We start from the raw sequence: 19,428 nt of genomic DNA, 5'->3' as shown, positions 1-19,428 counted from the left end.
TGGATGGTTTACTGACATGACATCTAGTAAGCAAGGAGAAAATAAAAATAAATATGGGAAGTCATATGTCAAACTCCCTCTTTCTTTTTTTTCCACTTCCTTCTTTTCTCTCCATTCTCTCCCTTCCTCTTCTCTCTCTTCTTCATCTCTCCTCTCCCGTGCAGGTAGCTCGCGGCACGGGTGGCTACGAACGAGTGGCGCGCGGTCGGCGAGCTGCAGGGGAGCGCAAGGCGGCGGCGAACTCCTGCGCCCGGAGCCGCGGTCGGCGGGCGGGTTGGCGGCAGAGCCGGGTGAGCGGGGCTGGCGGCCTATGGCGGAGCCGAGCGAGCGAGGGCAAATGACAAAGATCAAATAGGAGAATTACAACTGGAATTAATTAGACAGCGCCATGCCTGCTTGCCATGGTACTCAACTCTGCCTAGCTACCTTCAAAGTCATGAATTGATTGTCTAAACTAAAGTTGTTTATATGTATACTATATGTTGCTACGCTGCATGCATGCATGCCAATATCCGATAAATAGTCATAATGTTTTGGTTATGTAATTGCAGCTTACAGAGAATTAAATCACTTAATAAGTCAAATAATGACTCACTTAATAAGCGGGGCGGGGGCTCCGGCGCCGCCGTCTCCATGCCGAGCATGACGGACACCGTCCTCAACCTTGGCCTCAACGACCAGTCGACCACTTCGTCGCTGGCCTCGCCCAGCGCAGCGGCGAGCGCTTCGTCTACTCTCCTACCGCCGCTTCCTCGACATGTTCGATTTCGTCGTCCGCGTCGTCATTGTTGGGGCCGGAGAGGGCTGAGGATCGGGGTGGACTTCGCCGTCGGGAAGAACAAGCAGTGCCGGTCCTCACATTTAGGGGGCCTAGGGGCAAAACAAAGATGGAGGCCCTCTCAAACATACAAAAATCTTTCCATTATACCGTTGAACCCAATTTGACAACATCGATTATATTATAGAGAAAAATTATAAGTCATAATTGTCAATCCAAATGCCTAACGATATTTGTATAAACTCACCTACATGTTTCTTTTTTTTTCTTTCTTTTTTCACTTCCAGATGAATACTTCCTAATCCTAGATGACATTTTAGAAACACCAGGCCAACAGTAGTACCTTTGATGTGCAAATGATCAAAATCCGATTATCTGAAACTGTGTTATTGAAGCATGAATTACCTCAGTCCTCAAACTCTGTTCTCTGAAAAAAGAACACCTGAAAATATATCACGTAGTATTTAGAACCTTTGCAAAATAACATAAATCACATAGTTCTACATATGCAATATATTATAGGCTTGTAGCCAAGAAATTGTACCAATGGAGCAGCATACCGAATCACTGAAGACTACAGACAATCACAAATGAGCTAATCTGAATGACTGCAATCTGAATGACTGAAACTGAATGAAAACTTTAGCAGAGGGGAAAACGAATTTGAAGGAACTAGCACTGCAAGTCAGGGGCTGGGGCTGAGGCGCTCAACCCAGGCATGGATTGGTATTTAAGGATTCAACAGGAAATTAAAGAAAGAAATCAGAGAGGACAGAGGAGAGTATGCTGCATCTGCATACCATGGATGCAACGGGCAACAGGAGCTGATTTGGTGTAGATCGTTGCAAACTGCAGACAAGTTGCTCGAGATGGATAAAATTGGATGAGTTCCCTCCATTAATCCTGCCGGCATGGCACTTCAAGGGAGGAGGCGGCAGGGGCGGTGTCATCGGCGCTCGTCTTGGGAAGAAACTAGCAGAGAACGAATAGAATTGCCTGGGGAACATCACGCGTTAGAATGACTGACGAGGCCGAGGCGACGACGATTCACGTTCTGCGGCCAGAACAATACATGGATGATGGATCACACTGGGCCATACTTATTAATTGGCCAAATATGACTATGTTTAATTGATTATATTTATATCTATCTATATACACACACATATATGGCTGGGGGCCCTATTTCCCTAGGGGCTCAGGCCCGGTCGCCCCGACGGAGCTGCCTCAGGGCCGGCCCTGAGAACAAGATGCTGACGGCGTGGAAGAGCCCCTCGTCCCCTCCGACCCGTCGCTGAGCCCGGTGATCGTGGTCATGGACACCTTCGGCGACCAGGAGGTGTTCATCTTGAACGGGCCGACCAAGGCGTGGCGTTCCGAGCCCCGGCACGACGTGCAGTGCAGTTCATCGTTGACACCAACAGCCTATTGGCGTGCTCATGCCTCCACAGGTTTGCGCCGCGGTCGTCGGCGGCGTGGGCGCTGCGGGACGACTGCGACAGGTGCGCTCGAGAGATGATGCTCGACTGCGCCCCCGGGTGCGTCGAGGTAGTAGAACTCCAGCGGCGAGCTCGGACGGGCACGTCGACGCTGCCTTTTTGGAAGAGAAGAGGAGAATAGGAAGTGAGGCTGACATGTTGGCTCCACATATCTTTTTAAAATTATTTTTGCTGACTAGGATGCCATGTCGGCGAAACCAGGAATACATACTATTATGGGACTAAAATTGCACGGTTTTATATAGTTTAGGGGCGAAGATTCCTGGTATTGGGGCTTAGGGATGTCTCGTAGATTCGATGTAAAGTTGAGGGACGTCAAGTGAACTTATTCCGCTTGAGAAAGAACACAAGCACAGTAGTAAATTATGGTTTGCATCCTATTTTATTACCTATGCTTTGCTTTGGATCACCCATAAACCTATTTTTTTTACTTTAAATAGGATAAATGTTCTTTTGTTATAGTTTAGAAATACTAAATAATTTTTCAGTACACATCAACGACCTGAAACACATCGGCTTCGATGTACTCGCCAACTCCCATATATATGTTAGTCTGTATATTTATCGAAATCGAGGCTAGACATTGCTAAAGATATTTATTTGAGGTGAATTACATCAGTGATAAATTTATCTAGTTCGAAGTAAAAATATAAGTTTAATGGTGGCCTAAAGAGAAACTTGGATAATAAAAGATGTCCAAAAACATAAATTACCCTTAAATATATATGAAAAGTCCATGTTAACTTCATCGATGATTGGTTGAATTTGATTCATATCCTCTAACCATAAAACTAGATACAAAGACTCCTAACTATGAATATTAGGTCAACTTAATTCTACTGACGGTTTTGGACAGCGGTTTCGACATACGTGACACTACAATCACGTGGGTAGGCTGGTTTATTCGTGTCGATTCTGCATGTCACTAGGGTTAGCTCGAGCTCCATCCGGGCCACCACCTCCTCTCCTCTTCGAGCTTGAGCACATGGCGTACAGGTGCAAGGTGGTGATGGTTCTTACTAGCTTGGGCGCTCCTGTGCGTCGGTTTCAAGGTGTGATGGTGGTAGGTTGAGCAGGTAGCGGGCGACTAGGGGTGGAAAAAAAACTCAAAGTTTATGCCATGAATTAGTTCGTATCACGCTTGACTTAAGCCCCGTTCGGATGGGGGATAAGTTAACTTATGGGCTGGCACGGAAAACGGAGTAATAGATTAGTACATGATTAATTAATTATTAATTATTAAAAAATATAAAATAAATTAATATGATTTTAAAACAACTTTCCTATAGAAATTTTTTGCAAAAAATACACCGTTTAGTAGTTCGAGAAACGTGCGCGTGAAAAACGAGGGAAGGTTAGTTAACTTGTAGGCAACGCCGAACGCGGCCTTAGATTAATTTGAACTCAGTCTTAATGAGTCGAGCTGAGGTAGGCTTTTAGCTTGTGAGCTTAATGAGCCAGCTTCGCGGGATGCTTGTTTAGATCGTTATATAACTTCTTTTACATATTTAGAACTTATTAACTAGTACTCGCTACTTAGTCTTATAATTACATCCAAACTATTGTATTCAGTGAGTTCTTTGTTAGTTAGTATCTATTCTTATGTTAATATATGGTAAAATGATATATTTATAATTAGGAGATTATTTAAATGAGATGTATCTAGCTAACGAGCCTAACAAGCTTAACGAGTTAGCTTGTTAATCGAGCCTTTAGGTCATTAACAATAACGAGATGAGATGGCTTGTTATCCACACCTTGGGGGGATGACTGGGTGCTTCGAAGCCAACAATGCTAGGCGGAATTGGTTAGGGGCCATGATGCCAACAATAATCCAACACCCCAAACAGAGTAAGGGACGAGTTTTGCAAGCAGCGGTGGTCGTTGTAACATGCATGAGCTATGTGACCGCACTGCTATCTAGGACATAGTTTGCTCCGAGGAGCCAATTATGGATGATAACATCATGACTCTCTTTGTGCTAGGTCTTGGTGATGTTGGAGCTTGAGGAGAAGGCAACTTACAGAGGAGGTGGCAACATGATGTTAGATGTAGGTGTCGGGTGGTGCACAAACCTCTTCTCTTTGTCCTCGGGCTCATCCCCCTGCATCCTACAGTTGCAGCCATTGGGGTCAAGCTCTCCCATCTCTATTCATCTATGGTCCACCACCGCAAACGTTGAGATTGAGCTGACCCATCCCCATCCTCCTCATCGTTGGAGCCATTTAGTCCTCCATCCCCCCTCCTCATCGTCGGAGCCATTTAGCCCCCCATCCATTGCAGTCGTTGGGGTCAAGCTTACTGGTATGATACACATCCGCCTTTGCTCCACTACGAAAAGGGGATGCAGCCACAATCACCGTCAGATGGCAATACGAGGTGGAAAGAGGGGAAGGAGGAGAAGGAGGGAGAGAGGGGATGGGAGGGTGTTAGTGTACTACATACTAAGTTCAATACAAAAGGAAATCCCTTACATATGTATCAAATCGTAATGAGGTAAGGAAAGAGTGTATGATAAGGAAACAAATACAAAGTTCGCCTACTCCACTCCTACCAAAATTACTTGAATATTATCCATACTTGTCTCACTAAATATACTTGGATAAGGAGGCAATTGAGGGGTAGAAGACCTGATAGCCAAGACAAACATAAACGCCGTTGAGTCAATATCTGAGGAGTCATGTTAATGTTAGTCAATGACTTCGATTTGGTTGCTTAGAATGTTACAATGTAGTTGTAGAGGCTAGAAGAGTAGATTGCTCCATCTTGTACTCTACGTGGTCCTTGTTGAATACATATATATAAATAGTAGTAAGATATTACCTACCATCAGAGAACTTAAACCTGTATAAAAATCCACATGTCACCCTACTTGCTATAATCTTGTGTATACTTTGACAATGGACGAACCTTATATCATCTACAAGGAGATAAGTGGATCATATTTTTGTCTCCTTAACAGATAGGTAGATCCCACTATTTTAAATTACTTATTTTTTAACAACTAACCAGACCTTAGGTAGGATAAAAAAATGATTTTTGCTTGAATTCAGTGCCATGTAGGACAAAACTGACAAGAGATTTAAGTTTTTTTTAAGAACGACGAGAGTTATAGCTAATCTGCAATTGATAGCCGAGAGGTATTTACATCCTATTTCAATAAAAATCAAACTCGGTCAATAACCAAGGGAGTCGAAAAATAACCTTTTGCTGAACATATATGTACATGCACATGGTACTTACACCTACGTGCGGGGCAGGGGGGCGCGGCGGCGAGGAGCCGAACGGGTGGACGCGACGCGACGCGCCGACGAGAGGACGACCGGCAGCGAAATGCCTAGGGCATTTGTGGGGGCAGCTACCGGATTTCATAGATAGCGTTGCGTGGGGGGCCGCAGATGACATGGCTGCGCCACAGGCAGTCTTGGATCCGATGGGGAAGATGAGATGAGGGCGCGGCCTCTCCTGGCCGTTGGTTTCTTTCTTTCTTTTTTAATTTCTTTTTTTTTCCTCTCCAAATTTCTGCTTGCGTCCTTCCAAACCTTAATTACTCACCGCCACCTACCTAGCACACGCGCGCAACACTAGAATGCTGCTTGTTTTATTACCTAAAATAAACACGGTGTTTTTTTTCGCAAACCACACCTTAATTATTTATTACATGGTGGTGTATAAAAAGAAAACTAGCGTATAAAAAATATTTTATTACATAATGAAGAAATCACGTCTAACTCTACCATTATACATATCATTATAAATTATAAAATAAACTCTTATTACTTATATGGATTAGAAAAGAGTCGATAATAAACTCTACTTTTAAAAATACACTCATGCCAAATACCATAACTGCAGTATCATCTACACCACCCATGCATCAATCAACGCTGCTCAGAGGTGTAGGGGTGATTATTTAGATTATTTAGACAAAAAGTCAAACCGTATATTTATAAATAAAAATCATTTATGAATGAAAATTTTATATATGTGTTTTTATATATATAGCAACCTAAAATCCAATGTAAAAAATAAATCATGATGTAAAAAAAACTATTTTGGATTTTAGTTTATAACCATAGCGAAAAAATGACACTCTTCACTTGGGCGAATTCGTATATGCAAAGATTGTCCTCCGGTCCTTTGCTTCTTCCTGGCCTACAAATTCCTTTTGAAAATCCCAATCGAACAATGAACCAATTGATCTATAGGAAATTTGGACCAAAATGATTAAGCATCAAATCTTAACTTATGTTCTTTTCTTCCTATTATTCCGAGTCGTTGCCTTTCTATAAATGATAGTACGTCTCCAACTTTGATCGATGTGTTTTTTTTATTCATTCATGAAATCAATGAACCATGTTGTCGTTCTATTCCCTCATTTTTCCTATTTATATGTTTTTGACACCCTTGATCCTTCTACGTTCTTCCACAAGAGCCCTTAAATACTGTAGTAGACTAGTGCTAGTAATTTTTCTTGTGATACAGTTTTTAACAGCTCATATATTTTCATTTAGACCGTGTGCTGGGTTTCATATTCGCTTGAACAATTTGTTCTCCACGCAAAATATGTAATAAAACCAACCCATTATTAAGGGGTGAATGCATATTTGGGTGTTTCATGAAAAAAGACAAACGAAACATTTACAAACGAAAAATAATCTGTGAGTTAAAAATTTATATACATATTATTAACAATCTTAAAGCCAATGATGAAAGATAAACTTTGATGAAAAAACATCTAAAGATCAGCTTCAAATTTAAGGTTAATAATTTTAAATTTTAACTTATAAACAGAAGCACAAGTGAAAAGAAAAGGTGTAGTGTAAATTATCCGCATATCACATATTGGTCGATTATTCTGGGACCCACACGTAAACCACTATTACAGCCCGCAAAATTAAAACTCTGGAATTTCATAATATATTACTGGTCTAGAATAATTCACCAAACACTTCACCCTTGTCCTATTCTTCCCTCCTGCAGAGAAAACAGTACTTGAGGTTCAGAGCCAGTAGAAGTTGCTGCTACTACTGAAAGCTAGCTAGAAGCAGCTATATGTATATATATATCCCTTATCCTCTTATCACCTCTCACCCTCTAGCTCCCTCTCCACTGCCTCTCCTCGCTCTCTATCTGTCTATCTATCTATCATCCCCAGCTCTTCTGCAATGCCAAGGGCAACGTAGAGCTGCTGCTTCAGAGTCTTAATTGGTTCTGTCACAAGAACAAGAATTGCCCAGGTTTCATTCAATTCATTCATTGGTGCAGTTAACTAGCTAAGCTAAGCTAAGCTTTGGGGGGGGGGGGGAATCAACCATGGCGCCCAAGGCTGGGAAGGCCAAACCTCACAAGGCCAAGGGAGAGAAGAAGAAGAAGGAAGAGAAAGGTGCAGCTAGCTACTGGCTCCAATTCTCCCCATCTGAATTTGAATTCATTGAATTCATTCTCTCTCTCTATATATATGTTTAAGTCTGTCCGAATTGGTATAAACTTTTTTGTGAAAAAAACAAGTTTCTCCATTATATGGAGAGCAAGAATGAAACAAAGAGAGTGAACTGAATGAAGACTGCTTGCTTGATTTTCAGCAAGAGTGTGTTGTTTCAGTGTTAATTAATTAATTGACTGGTTTTGTGTGGAATTTACTGATGCTGGTGCAGTTCTGCCCACCGTGCTGGACGTCACCGTCGAGACGCCGGACTACACGCAGCTGACGCTCAAGGTGAGCTGAGCTTAGCTTCTGAACTCAACTAAACGCACCCTTAATTATCTCTATGTCTCAATTATAATATATATATGGACCACTCTTCAGTTAGCAGTGACCACTGTGACTGAATATGCACTGCTCCTTTTGGTTCTCCCTTTCGATTTCGATGGCCTTAATTGTACTTGCGTGTTACTCTCTCGGTTCACTTACTTTATCTTCTACGAAAGGGCCTACCTGTTTTCTCTTTTTATTTTATAACTCCTTAGTTATTTATTTTGAATTCCATGAATTAAATACGCGTTTTTTTTTCATTTCTTATGCTAAGCTGCGGTTAAACTGTACTGTAACATGTATGAACTAAGCAGCTGCAGATTGGCTACCCATCTTTTTGTCAAAATGCAGGGCTCCTTCGAAACATATGAACTGGATATGGTTTTCTCAGAAACTTATCCAATTCCATCAAAATTCCTCCATCGCAAACGCAAAGGGGGTCATAGATAGTTGAAATTCATTAGTAGTTCGTCTCATTAGCTCACATATATACAAATTTTAAACAAAAAAAAGGGTCATAAGACTGTTATACTCAAAATTTTGTTTAAAAGGCAACCGGGCAGAAATGCAAGGTGCTAACTCGCTGTCTCATTTTGCGTTCTGTGGTGCTCCAGGGCATATCAACGGACAGGATTCTCGACGTCCGGAAGCTCCTGGCCGTCCACGTGGACACATGCCACCTCACCAACTACTCCCTGTCCCACGAGGTACGTTGTCCCAGGCCCACACTGGGCCCAGCCCAACCATAGACCCGACGGGCTCACACCCGCCTCGAGATTCGTGCGGCTGAAAGCGTGGACGGCGACGCAGGTTCGTGGGGCCCAGCTCAAGGACACGGTGGAGATCGCCTCCCTCAAGCCCTGCCACCTCAGCATCGTCGAGGGTAAGAAACCCCTTTAAATCCTCGAGGCAAAAAGGCAACGGCCAGAGAAGGGTCACTGACACGTGGGCCCCTGTATCGTGGGGCCCGCATGTCGGCCACTCGGAGTTAGAGTCTCGCGCGTCGCTGACCTCAGCTCCGCCGTGTCCGTCTCCCGGTGGGCGCAGAGAGCTACACGGAGGAGCTCGCCGTCGCGCACGTGCGGCGCCTGCTGGACGTCGTCGCCTGCACCACCGCGTTCGGGCCGAGGAAGAGCGCTCCGGAGCAGCAGCAGCAGCAGAAGCCCGATGCGGCGCCCCCGCCCGAGGCCGCTGCCAAGGCCCCCGGCTCGCCCGGCTCCGGCGGCGGCGGGGGTGGGGAGGAGCCCATGTACCCGCCGCCGAAGCTGGGCCAGTTCTACGAGTTCTTCTCGTTCTCCCACCTCTCCTCGCCTCTCCATTGTGAGTGATGGTTTCGTTGTTTTGATTATTTTTTGGGATTTCTTTTTAAGCCGCATTGGGAATAGCAGAAAATGAGTTGGTTTAGGTGAATATTTTGGTTTATTTTCCACTGTTTTTAAGTGAAAATTGCGATTGGTTGCAGATATTAGGAGGTCGACGCGCCCATTCGTTGATGACAAGAAGGATGATGACTTCTTCCAGATCGATGTGAGCTTGCTTCAAAGAAAAATAGCTCAATTTTTGAATTTGTTTTGATTGATACGGTGGCATTACAGTAAACATATAGGGCGTGGAAATTATTGTTTCAAATCTCTTGCTAATTTAACTATATATTCACTAGATTGCAACTCATATATATGAAAAAAAAATGAAAATTATAATTAATTTGTCATGTCACGGCCATAACCATCAATCTGGCCAGTGTCAAAAGATGCAACATGGGATCATTTGCAGCTGTAGTTCTCTAAGTTTTCTGCAATTGGGCGTTGTGTGAAGGTAAGGGTTTGTAGCGGGAAGCCGGTGACCATCGTGGCCTCCATAGCTGGATTCTATCCAGCAGGGAAGCGATCACTCATCTGTCACTCCCTTGTTGGGCTCTTGCAGCAGACAAGCCGGGCATTTGATGGAGTATGTGCGACCTTGAAGATTCTGTGATTTGATTCTTAATGAATGGTATCTCATTGTTGTGGAAATGTGTGTGCATTTTTTTCAGGCTTACAAGGCTCTTATGAAGGCTTTTGTTGAGCACAATAAGGTGAGGTCTTGCTAATGCTTGATTTCTTGATTTTTTTTTTCAGACATGCTTGTATATGTGGCCATTTAAAAAGTTTAATTCCAAAGCTGGACTTTAGGCTGGACAGAAAATTTTCTAGGTTTGTTGGTCAATTCATTTGAAGAAATATACCCTGTTTTCCACAGAAACCATGGAGTTCATGGAAGTGGAAATAAACTAATGTACTTTTTAAAAATGTACCTACATTTCTATGTTCTCATGTATTAGCACAAAATTGCATTTGAGAGATTCATAGCTCACATTTTATTGACATTGCAGTTTGGAAACCTTCCTTATGGATTCCGGTCAAACACCTGGGTGGTTCCACCTGCTGTTGCTGATTTGCCATCGGTGTTCCCACCCCTTCCAACTGAAGATGAAACTTGGGGTGGCAATGGTGGTGGCCAGGGAAGAGATGGAAAACATGACCATAGGCCATGGGCAAAAGAATTTTCCATACTGGCTGCAATGCCTTGCAAAACAGCTGAGGAGAGGCAAATCCGAGACAGGAAGGCTTTCCTACTCCATAGTTTGTTTGTAGATGTTGCTGTTCTTAAAGCTGTTGCTGCTATTCAGAAAACAGTCCCTGACAAGAGTTCACATGAAACACCAAATGACACCACAAATCCAGATTTTCACACGCAACAAATTGGAGATATGAAAATAACAGTCACAAAGGACAAAGCAGATGCAAGTTCTAAGTTAGATGTCAAGTTAGATGGAAGTCAGGCTCCAGGAATGCTGTCTGATGAGCTTGCTAAGAGAAATCTGTTGAAAGGCATCACTGCTGATGAGAGTGCAACAGTACATGTAAGACTTTCTTCTTTGATACATGTTGTTGCAGATTACTTTTTTCCATTTTCCTGTTTATTGTCGATGTAATTCTATTAGTTTACAGGATACTGCTACCCTTGGTGTGGTGGTTGTGAAGCATTGCGGATACACAGCTGTTGTTCAAGTTCCAGTAGATGCTCAACTGACAACTGTTTCTCTAGTGGGGCATGGCATTGACATTGAAGATCAGCCTGAAGGAGGTAGCAATGCACTCAATGTCAATAGGTTAGTACTCGGAAATTTGACAAGATGCACAGATATTTTCTTATGTTAACTTTATAATTCTTAACCATGCATTTACCCAAACCAGCCCTATGTAATTTACTTTACCTCTGTTCATCTTGGTCGAGTTCATTTGTTCTCTCTGTATTTTTATCTGTTGTTACCATTTTATTGTTTGGGTAAAACCTATGATAACCACATTGTCCCTTTTCAGCTTAAGGATGCTGCTTCATAAACCATGTACTCAACCATCTGGTGGAGTTCAGCGGTTGCAAAGTTCTAGTCCTCAAGAGAGTGACTATAGTGCAAATTTTGTGCGCAAGATAATGACAAATAGTCTGCAGAAGCTTGAATGTGAGACTCCAAGAGAAACAAGACCAATTAGGTGGGAGCTTGGAGCTTGCTGGGTACAGCACCTACAGAATCAAACTTCTGAGAAAGCTGACAACAAGAAAAATGAGGAGACTAAGGATGTTCCTACAGTGAAAGGTCTGGGGAAACAGTTTGGTCAGCTGAAGGAGATCAAGAAGAAGACAGATGACAAGAGTGGAAAAAGTGTATCCCTGAAAGAAAACACTCTGGCAAATACAAATGATGCGCAAACAGTCAACTCTTCAAGCACAGAGGAGGATAAAGAGGCAATTCTGCAGAGATGGCTTCCGGAAGCAGCTTTCCAGAGACTAAAGGAATCTGAAACTGGACTTCATGCGAAGGTTATTCCCTGATCATGTCTGTTTGGAGATTTCTCAAATGTTGTTACAAGAAATTACCTCTTTATTACTGGTCCCCGCTCCAAACAACTACATGTCACAACAAAATATGTACTAGTTGTCTGATGATATGAACCTATTGTTATTCTACATGCTCCTATCATTCTTCACTGTGACATTATTCTTTATGATTGGATGCTTTCTATGCAGTCACCTGATGAATTAATTGAGATGGCACACAAATATTATGATGATACTGCCCTGCCAAAATTGGTAATGTATTGTACTCATGTGGGAATCAATATCAAACATGTGTTCTTTGTAAGACACAGACATTAATACTACATCACCTTTATGTGTTATCAGGTAGCAGATTTTGGTTCACTTGAGCTTTCACCTGTTGATGGAAGGACATTGACAGATTTTATGCACACCAGGGGACTTCAGATGCGCTCACTGGGACAAGTGGTACATACTTAATAGTTGGGCTGAGTCCTAGATTTGTTTTTGAATCACCAAAAATAGAATTTTCATTCCATTGAAAAGGATAAGATATATTTCACATCAGCATGACAACTGAAATACTACTTTATTTTGCTATGTTTCAGGTTGAGCTTGCTGACAAGCTCCCACATATACAATCCTTGTGTATACATGAGATGGTAGTTCGAGCATTTAAGCATGTACTTCGGGCTGTTATTGCAGCTGTTGATGATATAAATGACATGGCTGAGGCCGTTGCATCATGTCTGAACATCTTGTTGGGACCGTTTCCTGAAGAAAATAGTGACGGAAAGTGCTACGAGGATAACAATCTCAGGCAAAGGTGGCTGGAGGTCTTTCTAGTAAAGAGATTTGGCTGGATATGGAAAGATGAATATCGCCTTGATCTAAGAAAATATGCCATCCTCCGTGGTATCTGCCATAAGGTAATAATTTAGGTATTAATATTGCTTCTTTTTCCCTTGAGGTTTTAACATTATAGATTACACCACTTCACTTTTGGAGCGATGGTTTCAACGAAAAATCATGAATTTAGGTAGGACTTGAGCTAGTTACCAAAGATTATGACATGGATATGCCAAATCCATTCAGAAGGTCAGATATAATCAGCATTGTTCCTATCTACAAGGTAAACTTTACTCTTTGGATTCTGTAATTGAATGAGATCCAAACAATTCCTGTTTATTAACATTTTTAACCATGTTGTCTTTACTCCAGCATGTTGCGTGCTCATCAGCAGACGGTCGAACCCTGTTGGAGTCATCCAAAACTTTCCTGGACAAAGGAAAACTTGAGGATGCTGTTAACTATGGCACAAAGGTACAAAATCCTAGTGTTTGTACATGGCACATCATGATGATTTCTTGAACACTACATCCCATTGATTATATATGGTTATGCAGGCTCTTGCAAAACTTGTTGCTGTCTGTGGTCCTTATCACAGAATGACAGCAGGAGCATACAGCCTTTTGGCGGTAGTTCTTTATCATACTGGTGACTTCAACCAGGTAGTTTTTTTTGGGGATTTTACTCCCTCTGTCCAAATATATAAGGGATCTTTCCCTATGTAGAAAGATTAAGGATAAGAAGAAATGACTAATATGCCCCTTATTAAATAAGTGATGGCTGGGATAGGAGGCTAGTTGAGGGGTATGATGGGAAAAATTTGACTGAAAAATGATATATGTGAGACAAGTAATACTAGAGAATATCTTACATTTAAGGACAGACGATACCTTAAAATCCCTTATATATTTGGAAGGAGGGAGTAGCCAGCAGTTGTTTTTCACAGTGTTCTGTAAACTGTAATATTGTTCAATTTAAATCATGCAAGAATTATCTTCTGTGCAAATAATGTTAATTGCTTATGAAGTTGCTTTGTAAATTTAGAAAAACTTTTGGTACCATAAATGGAATGATGCAGAACAATTTTTGAACAACAATATTATGATCATATGGTTTTTTTCAAGTGGTATACACTTTTTGAGTGGTTAATTCATACTCCCTCCATTTTACAATGCAAAACTTTCTAGTCATGCTTAGATTCATATAGATGCTAGTCACATGTATAAACTATATGCATTAATCAATGGATGAATATAGACAAGACTAGAAAGTCTTGCAATATGAAGGGGAGGGAGTTTTTTTTTTTTTTTGATCAAAGAGGGAGTATTTTTTTGAGTGAAGGTTTAACTTTTGTAAGCATAGATTATATATTATCCAGTGTTTTGAAGGCAGGCTCTCTATAAATTTTGACGCTCTATTTTACCAGGCAACTATCTATCAACAGAAGGCTTTGGATATCAATGAGAGAGAACTTGGACTTGATCATCCAGATACGATGAAAAGCTATGGAGATCTTGCAGTTTTCTATTATCGCCTGCAACATACAGAATTGGCGTTAAAGTAAGTGCTTGTTGTCATTTACAAAAGCTATATGCTTAGGGTGCCATTTAGTTTGTTTATATAACTATGAAGTCTGTTCTATCTACTCTCTTTGGAAGCCTCAACTATGTTATATTCTGTTTTCTGTGTCAGGTATGTGAATCGTGCACTATATCTTTTGCACCTGACATGTGGACCCTCTCATCCTAATACTGCTGCAACTTACATTAATGTGGCAATGATGGAAGAAGGGCTGGGTAATGTTCATGTTGCACTTCGTTATCTTCATGAGGCTCTAAAATGCAACAAACGATTGCTTGGTGCTGATCACATACAGGTTTGCAACCCCACCTATTTTAAATTGCTGTCTTACACACACAATACTCTAATTCATGGTCACATGAGTTTTGATGTGCACTCGCTTTGCTGGACATTATGAGGACCATTCCCTCATTATTTGAACAAAACTGGAGAATGAAAGCTCAGATATATCTCGATATTCTTATTGACAGACTGCTGCTAGTTACCATGCTATTGCTATTGCTCTTTCTTTAATGGAAGCATACTCTTTGAGTGTCCAACATGAAAAAACTACTTTACGAATACTTCAAGCAAAGCTTGGGTCAGAAGATCTTCGTACACAGGTAAACTGACAAAAAATGCTTCCTGGTGATGCGTTCTTCCACTTATCCATCAATTTCAGTCAGTAGTGATTTTCTGTTCTCACTGCAACAAGGAAATCTAATAACCTTGTTTTCTACAGGATGCTGCTGCTTGGCTTGAATACTTCGAGTCCAAAGCACTAGAGCAACAGGAAGCAGCACGTAATGGTACTCCAAAGCCTGATGCTTCAATAGCAAGCAGAGGCCATCTGAGGTAGATGACACGATTGCTTGTCTTTGCCACATAGTTTCATTGAAGAGGCTGGAAAAGTTAGGATTGACCTTTGTTTTATTTGTGAGTGAATACTCATCTCTATTACTCTGTTGCCATTTCTAAATGGGAGAGGTTCTTCATCTAAGAAAAGAGGAAAAAAATAATACTCATCTCTAAGTGTCTACATGGATATTTTAATAGATGTCATAGCTTGCTCTAAGCTTGGCACTGTCATATTATCATGATTACAACTTATTCTGGGGGTGCAGAAGTGTAAAAATGGAAAAGAATATACTTCTTTGAGTTTAGAGATTGATCTATTTTTGATGATTGTCTTTTGCTTGTGCTTAGGTATTGATATTATATTCTTTTTGTCAGTGTATCAGATCTTCTGGATTATATCAATCCAGATGATGAACTCAAGGCTAAGGAAATGCAGAAGAAACAAGCCCGTGCGAAGGTATGTTCAATGTTAAGACCTTTAACCGGTACTGTATGGCACCTTTTTATTTATACATTTCTCTGATGGGTGTTCTCATACATGCGCATTATGAATAATAGATCAAAGGCCGTACCGGGCAAAATCCATCTGAAGTAGTTGATGATGAAGATCAAAGGAGCCCACCACCTAACAATGACCATTCATTACCTATGAAGGAAAGTTCTGAAGCCAAAGAGAATGGAACATTTGTTCACGAAAAATCAAAAGAAGAAACATCAGTTAACACCATAAGCCGTATAGGTATACCTCAAGATGATTTTACTGAAGAGTACACGTCAGATGAAGGGTGGCAAGAAGCAGTTCCAAAGGGACGATCCACAGGGAACCGCAAAACTGGCGGAAGTTCAAGGAGGCCAAATCTGGCAAAGATCAGTACAAATGCACTAAACAGTACTGAAAATGCAAGATTCAAAGGAAGAGCTTCCTCTAACTTCTCTTCCCCTCGAGTTTCACCTAATGAGGCTGTAGCTGCAAAGAAACTGGTGAAGAGTTCAAGCTTCAATTCCAAACCAGGCAGCCCTGCTATATCATCAAACAGTGGGGAGAATTCATCCAATCCGAACTCTGTTTCTCCAAGCCCTGCAACTACCCCAGCAGCTGCCAAGGCGATCCTGTCTTCAACACCTATTGCCAGTCAAACAGTAAGGAAGGCATTATCATACAAGGAAGTAGCAATAGCTGCACCAGGAACTCTTGTCAAAGCATTGAATGATGCACATACGGAGGAAAAAGATACAACTGATGCAGGTGCAAATGTTGATAGTGCTAAGCCCCCAAAGGAAAGTAATGGTCACCTTTCTAAAGAGAAAGATGGAGCTATACAAGTGTCACCAAAGGGTAATACTTCTCAAGTATCGAAAGAAACTGGTGAAGGGAAATCTTCCAATCCTGATAATGAGCAAACTATTGTTTCATCTGGATTTAATCAATCAGAGACAGAGCCTGAAAAGACCTCAGATCTAGTAGGGACGTCTGTAGCTAAGAACAGAGATCTTGTTGGCTCGGATGTATCATCTTCATCTCAATCACTAACAGCACCAACTGAAGCTAATGCCCCAAACGAAGTAGCATCAATGGTGACTGAGGCAAATGATTCTTCCTCCAACGACGATGAAAGAGATGCTGGAGAGGATGCTCAAGACCAGCTGTCTAGTGGAGGCGAAAATGATAAATCTTCACCATCTGAAAGTGAAAAGAATGATTCACCAGGTGCCAAAGAGACAGCCAGTAAGCTTTCTGCTGCTGCTGCTCCATTCAATCCCTCCACTGTTCCGGCTTTCGGGTCAATGGCCATTCCAGGTTTCAGAGAACATGGAGGACTGTTGCCATCGCCAGCCAATGTACCCCCAATGTTGTCCATCCCTCTGCGTAAGCACCCTCACCAATCTGCAACTGCAAGAGTCCCTTATGGTCCACGGTTGGCTGGAGGCTACAACAGATCAGGTCACCGTGGCCCTCGTAACAAGTCTGCTTTGCCAAGTGGTGAAGGCCTTACAGAAGCAAACGCATTTGCCCCTAGGGTGATGAACCCTAACGCGGCTGAGTTTGTGCCAGGTCAATCTCGGAGTCCTAATGGTAATCCAGCTTCTCCAAATGGACCTCAAACATCACCAGGTGGCACTGAAGCTTCACCGCATGGCCTTCCTTCCCCCTCAGACAGTATAATAGAGTCACCCTTAACTGCATCCCCACAAGTTTCTGAAATTAGCCAGACCAGTCCTGAAGGAAATGATACATCTAGCGGGATTGATACTGAAAATGGGAGTGAAAAACCGGACACAGATGGCAAGAACCATGTGGAAAATAAAGACGACGAAGTGGGGCCTGAGCAAACTGTTGCTTCTAAAGGTGATGAAGGTGGTGCAATTACCCAGGAAGATGGTTCAGCCGTGACTGAAAAGCAAAAGTCCTGGGCAGACTACAGTGACGGAGAAGCTGAGGCTGTTGAGGTTGCAGGCTGAGAAAAGATGACAAACCTTCTCAGTACACACAGAAATTTTAATTCTTTTACAGATGAGCCTTTTTTCTTCTGGACAGCATACAAATTCAAACCGGCACACTGCTATTTTGTGTAGAGAATTAGTTCCTTTCCTGATCCATCTCATGGTATGTAGCATCTACATGCTTCTGCAGTTCCACTGGCCTTCAAAGGTTTATGCAATGGTAGAGAACTTTGCAGAATTCTTCCTGAGAGTGATCGATGAGCCCTTTTTCCGTTCTGTTTGCTTTGCATTGCTCCAAAGAAACTTGGGAAGAGCAAGCACACGAGAGATTGGTGAACGCATACCATAGTTCATAGTCCTTCCTTTTTTTTTCCAATCATTTTATTATCCATGTCATTATGTGCTGGACCATCTGTCGACATAACATATGTGTACTTATTTTACTCTGAATTTTGATAAATTAGAATTGTTAAAACATGTAAGATTATAAAGAAAGTGGTGCCTATTTGGCCGCTTTTTTTATGTGAATTTTACCCAGATGAAATGCAGGACTCAAAATTCCCGACTCCGGCGCCGGGGTTATCAGGGGCTCCAATTGAAAGATGGATATGTAATCGGTTTTGGTCTTCGTGAACATGCTTGTGATGCTAATACATTGTTTCTTAATCAATTTCAAAATATAGGGGCTATTTTATTTTGTTAGGACAGATTTGACCGTATATTACTTTGTTAGAATATAATTTTCATGACATAAAATTGATATTATCATATTTATATTTGAAAGTATATTCTTATTATTATTGTCTTGTGTCATATAAGTAATATACTAATAAAGTAACTTTTAGTAGGGTGTACTCGGGCTGATTCTTGGACCGAGAAATTGGTGTAAATTTCTAGGCGTGACAACAACGGAGTTCTAGGCCATTAGTGAGGCACATAGACAGTTTTAGGCACGGAATGAACACCCCCATAGGTTGGGAACTGGTGGCTACATCGGGAGGATGGAGCAATGGCGCAGGGAGGACGAGGCAACCTGATAATCTAACATTGTAGCTCCATTTGCTGACATCCTCGTTGAACGTGCAAGGAATTGGGCAAGAGCGCATGGGAGATCGAATCCAGATGGAGGCAGTTCCGTTCCTAAGCACTGTAGATGCCAAAGTATATGACCAGCTTGTGAGTACTCGAATGATATCTCTTTCATAGGTAAGGGTTATTTTTCAAAAAGTATGTAGTAATTGTACTAAAACTCTATGTAGTCATTGCGGAGCAAGACTCTTCGCAAGGCGACGTGCAGTCTCAGTGACATACTAACACGCGCACTAGGTAATCCTGAGCACCGAGGCCATACAAGAGGACTTGGGTCGACCGTCCCTCGAAAGATTGGGCTTGCCAAGTATAGCAATACAAGAAGAGGAAGATTGGCAAAGAAGACAAGGAGCTTCGTCTGAAGCAACAACTCCGAGAGGAACTTAGGGAGGAATTTAGTCATGAACTAAATTTGAAGATCGACGAAGTTGAGGCAAGGATTAGACAAGAGATGCAAGAGAGACAAAATGCAGAAGAACATTTACCCATGCGTGAACCAAGCCATGCACAACGGAGAAGTAGTTGTGCATCAACTGGTCAGACCAAAAAACATCGACTAATTCTAGCTACAGTCGATGACCAGATAGAAGTAAGTTAGGTCATTGTAAGTACTACTTGCTCTACTCAAGCGACGCATCCAGGTGGCAGGACAATCACCAATGACGTATGCAGCTGTGCAAGGGTCGAAGCAGCCCCCCTTGTCATCGCTCCCTAGCTCATGTGCCAAAGAGTGGCGGGCT

At 42.0% G+C, this 19,428-nt stretch overlaps 1 protein-coding gene and 1 long non-coding RNA gene across 3 annotated transcripts; one reads left to right on the top strand and one right to left on the bottom strand.

The window, feature by feature from the left end:
- Window positions 1–335: 335 nt before the first annotated feature.
- LOC107303607 lies at window positions 336–5,681 on the bottom strand. Of its 2 annotated transcripts, none has more exons than XR_001549564.2 (3): window positions 5,521–5,681; window positions 1,122–1,220; window positions 336–870 (listed from the first exon to the last, which is right to left on the bottom strand). It is a non-coding gene; the product is annotated as an uncharacterized LOC107303607 (long non-coding RNA). The 2 variants fall into 2 exon arrangements; XR_001549565.2 differs by lacking the exon at window positions 5,521–5,681 and adding an exon at window positions 1,579–1,822.
- A 1,707-nt stretch (window positions 5,682–7,388) lies between these two features.
- On the top strand, window positions 7,389–18,143 carry LOC102701145 (protein TSS). The gene is made up of 23 exons (XM_015833057.2): window positions 7,389–7,663; window positions 7,935–7,996; window positions 8,647–8,739; window positions 8,843–8,915; window positions 9,080–9,352; window positions 9,495–9,559; window positions 9,848–9,979; window positions 10,065–10,106; window positions 10,404–10,934; window positions 11,023–11,183; window positions 11,395–11,893; window positions 12,101–12,163; window positions 12,257–12,358; window positions 12,499–12,819; window positions 12,930–13,022; window positions 13,112–13,213; window positions 13,297–13,401; window positions 14,166–14,299; window positions 14,432–14,615; window positions 14,791–14,922; window positions 15,042–15,154; window positions 15,533–15,614; window positions 15,716–18,143. Exons 1-23 carry the CDS (start codon window positions 7,594–7,596, stop codon window positions 17,615–17,617), a joined length of 5,334 nt encoding a protein of 1,777 aa, XP_015688543.2. The 5' UTR covers window positions 7,389–7,593; the 3' UTR covers window positions 17,618–18,143.
- Window positions 18,144–19,428: the final 1,285 nt, after the last annotated feature.

The sequence above is a fragment of the Oryza brachyantha genome, chromosome 2, assembly GCF_000231095.2.
Source record: "Oryza brachyantha chromosome 2, ObraRS2, whole genome shotgun sequence".
Taxonomy (NCBI): Eukaryota; Viridiplantae; Streptophyta; class Magnoliopsida; order Poales; family Poaceae; genus Oryza; species Oryza brachyantha.
Note: the sequence above shows the minus strand (reverse complement) of the source record. Positions and strands in the feature narration are given on the sequence as shown.

What these genes read in the sequence shown, in the direction of transcription:
- LOC102701145 (XM_015833057.2), top strand. Translation starts at nt 7,594, where the DNA reads ATGGCGCCCAAGGCTGGGAAGGCCAAACCTCACAAGGCCAAGGGAGAG. An exon ending in ACTACTCCCTGTCCCACGAG is followed by an intron (nt 8,740 to 8,842) that starts GTACGTTGTCCC and finishes ACGGCGACGCAG; the next exon opens with GTTCGTGGGGCCCAGCTCAA. An exon ending in GCAAGCAGAGGCCATCTGAG is followed by an intron (nt 15,155 to 15,532) that starts GTAGATGACACG and finishes TCTTTTTGTCAG; the next exon opens with TGTATCAGATCTTCTGGATT.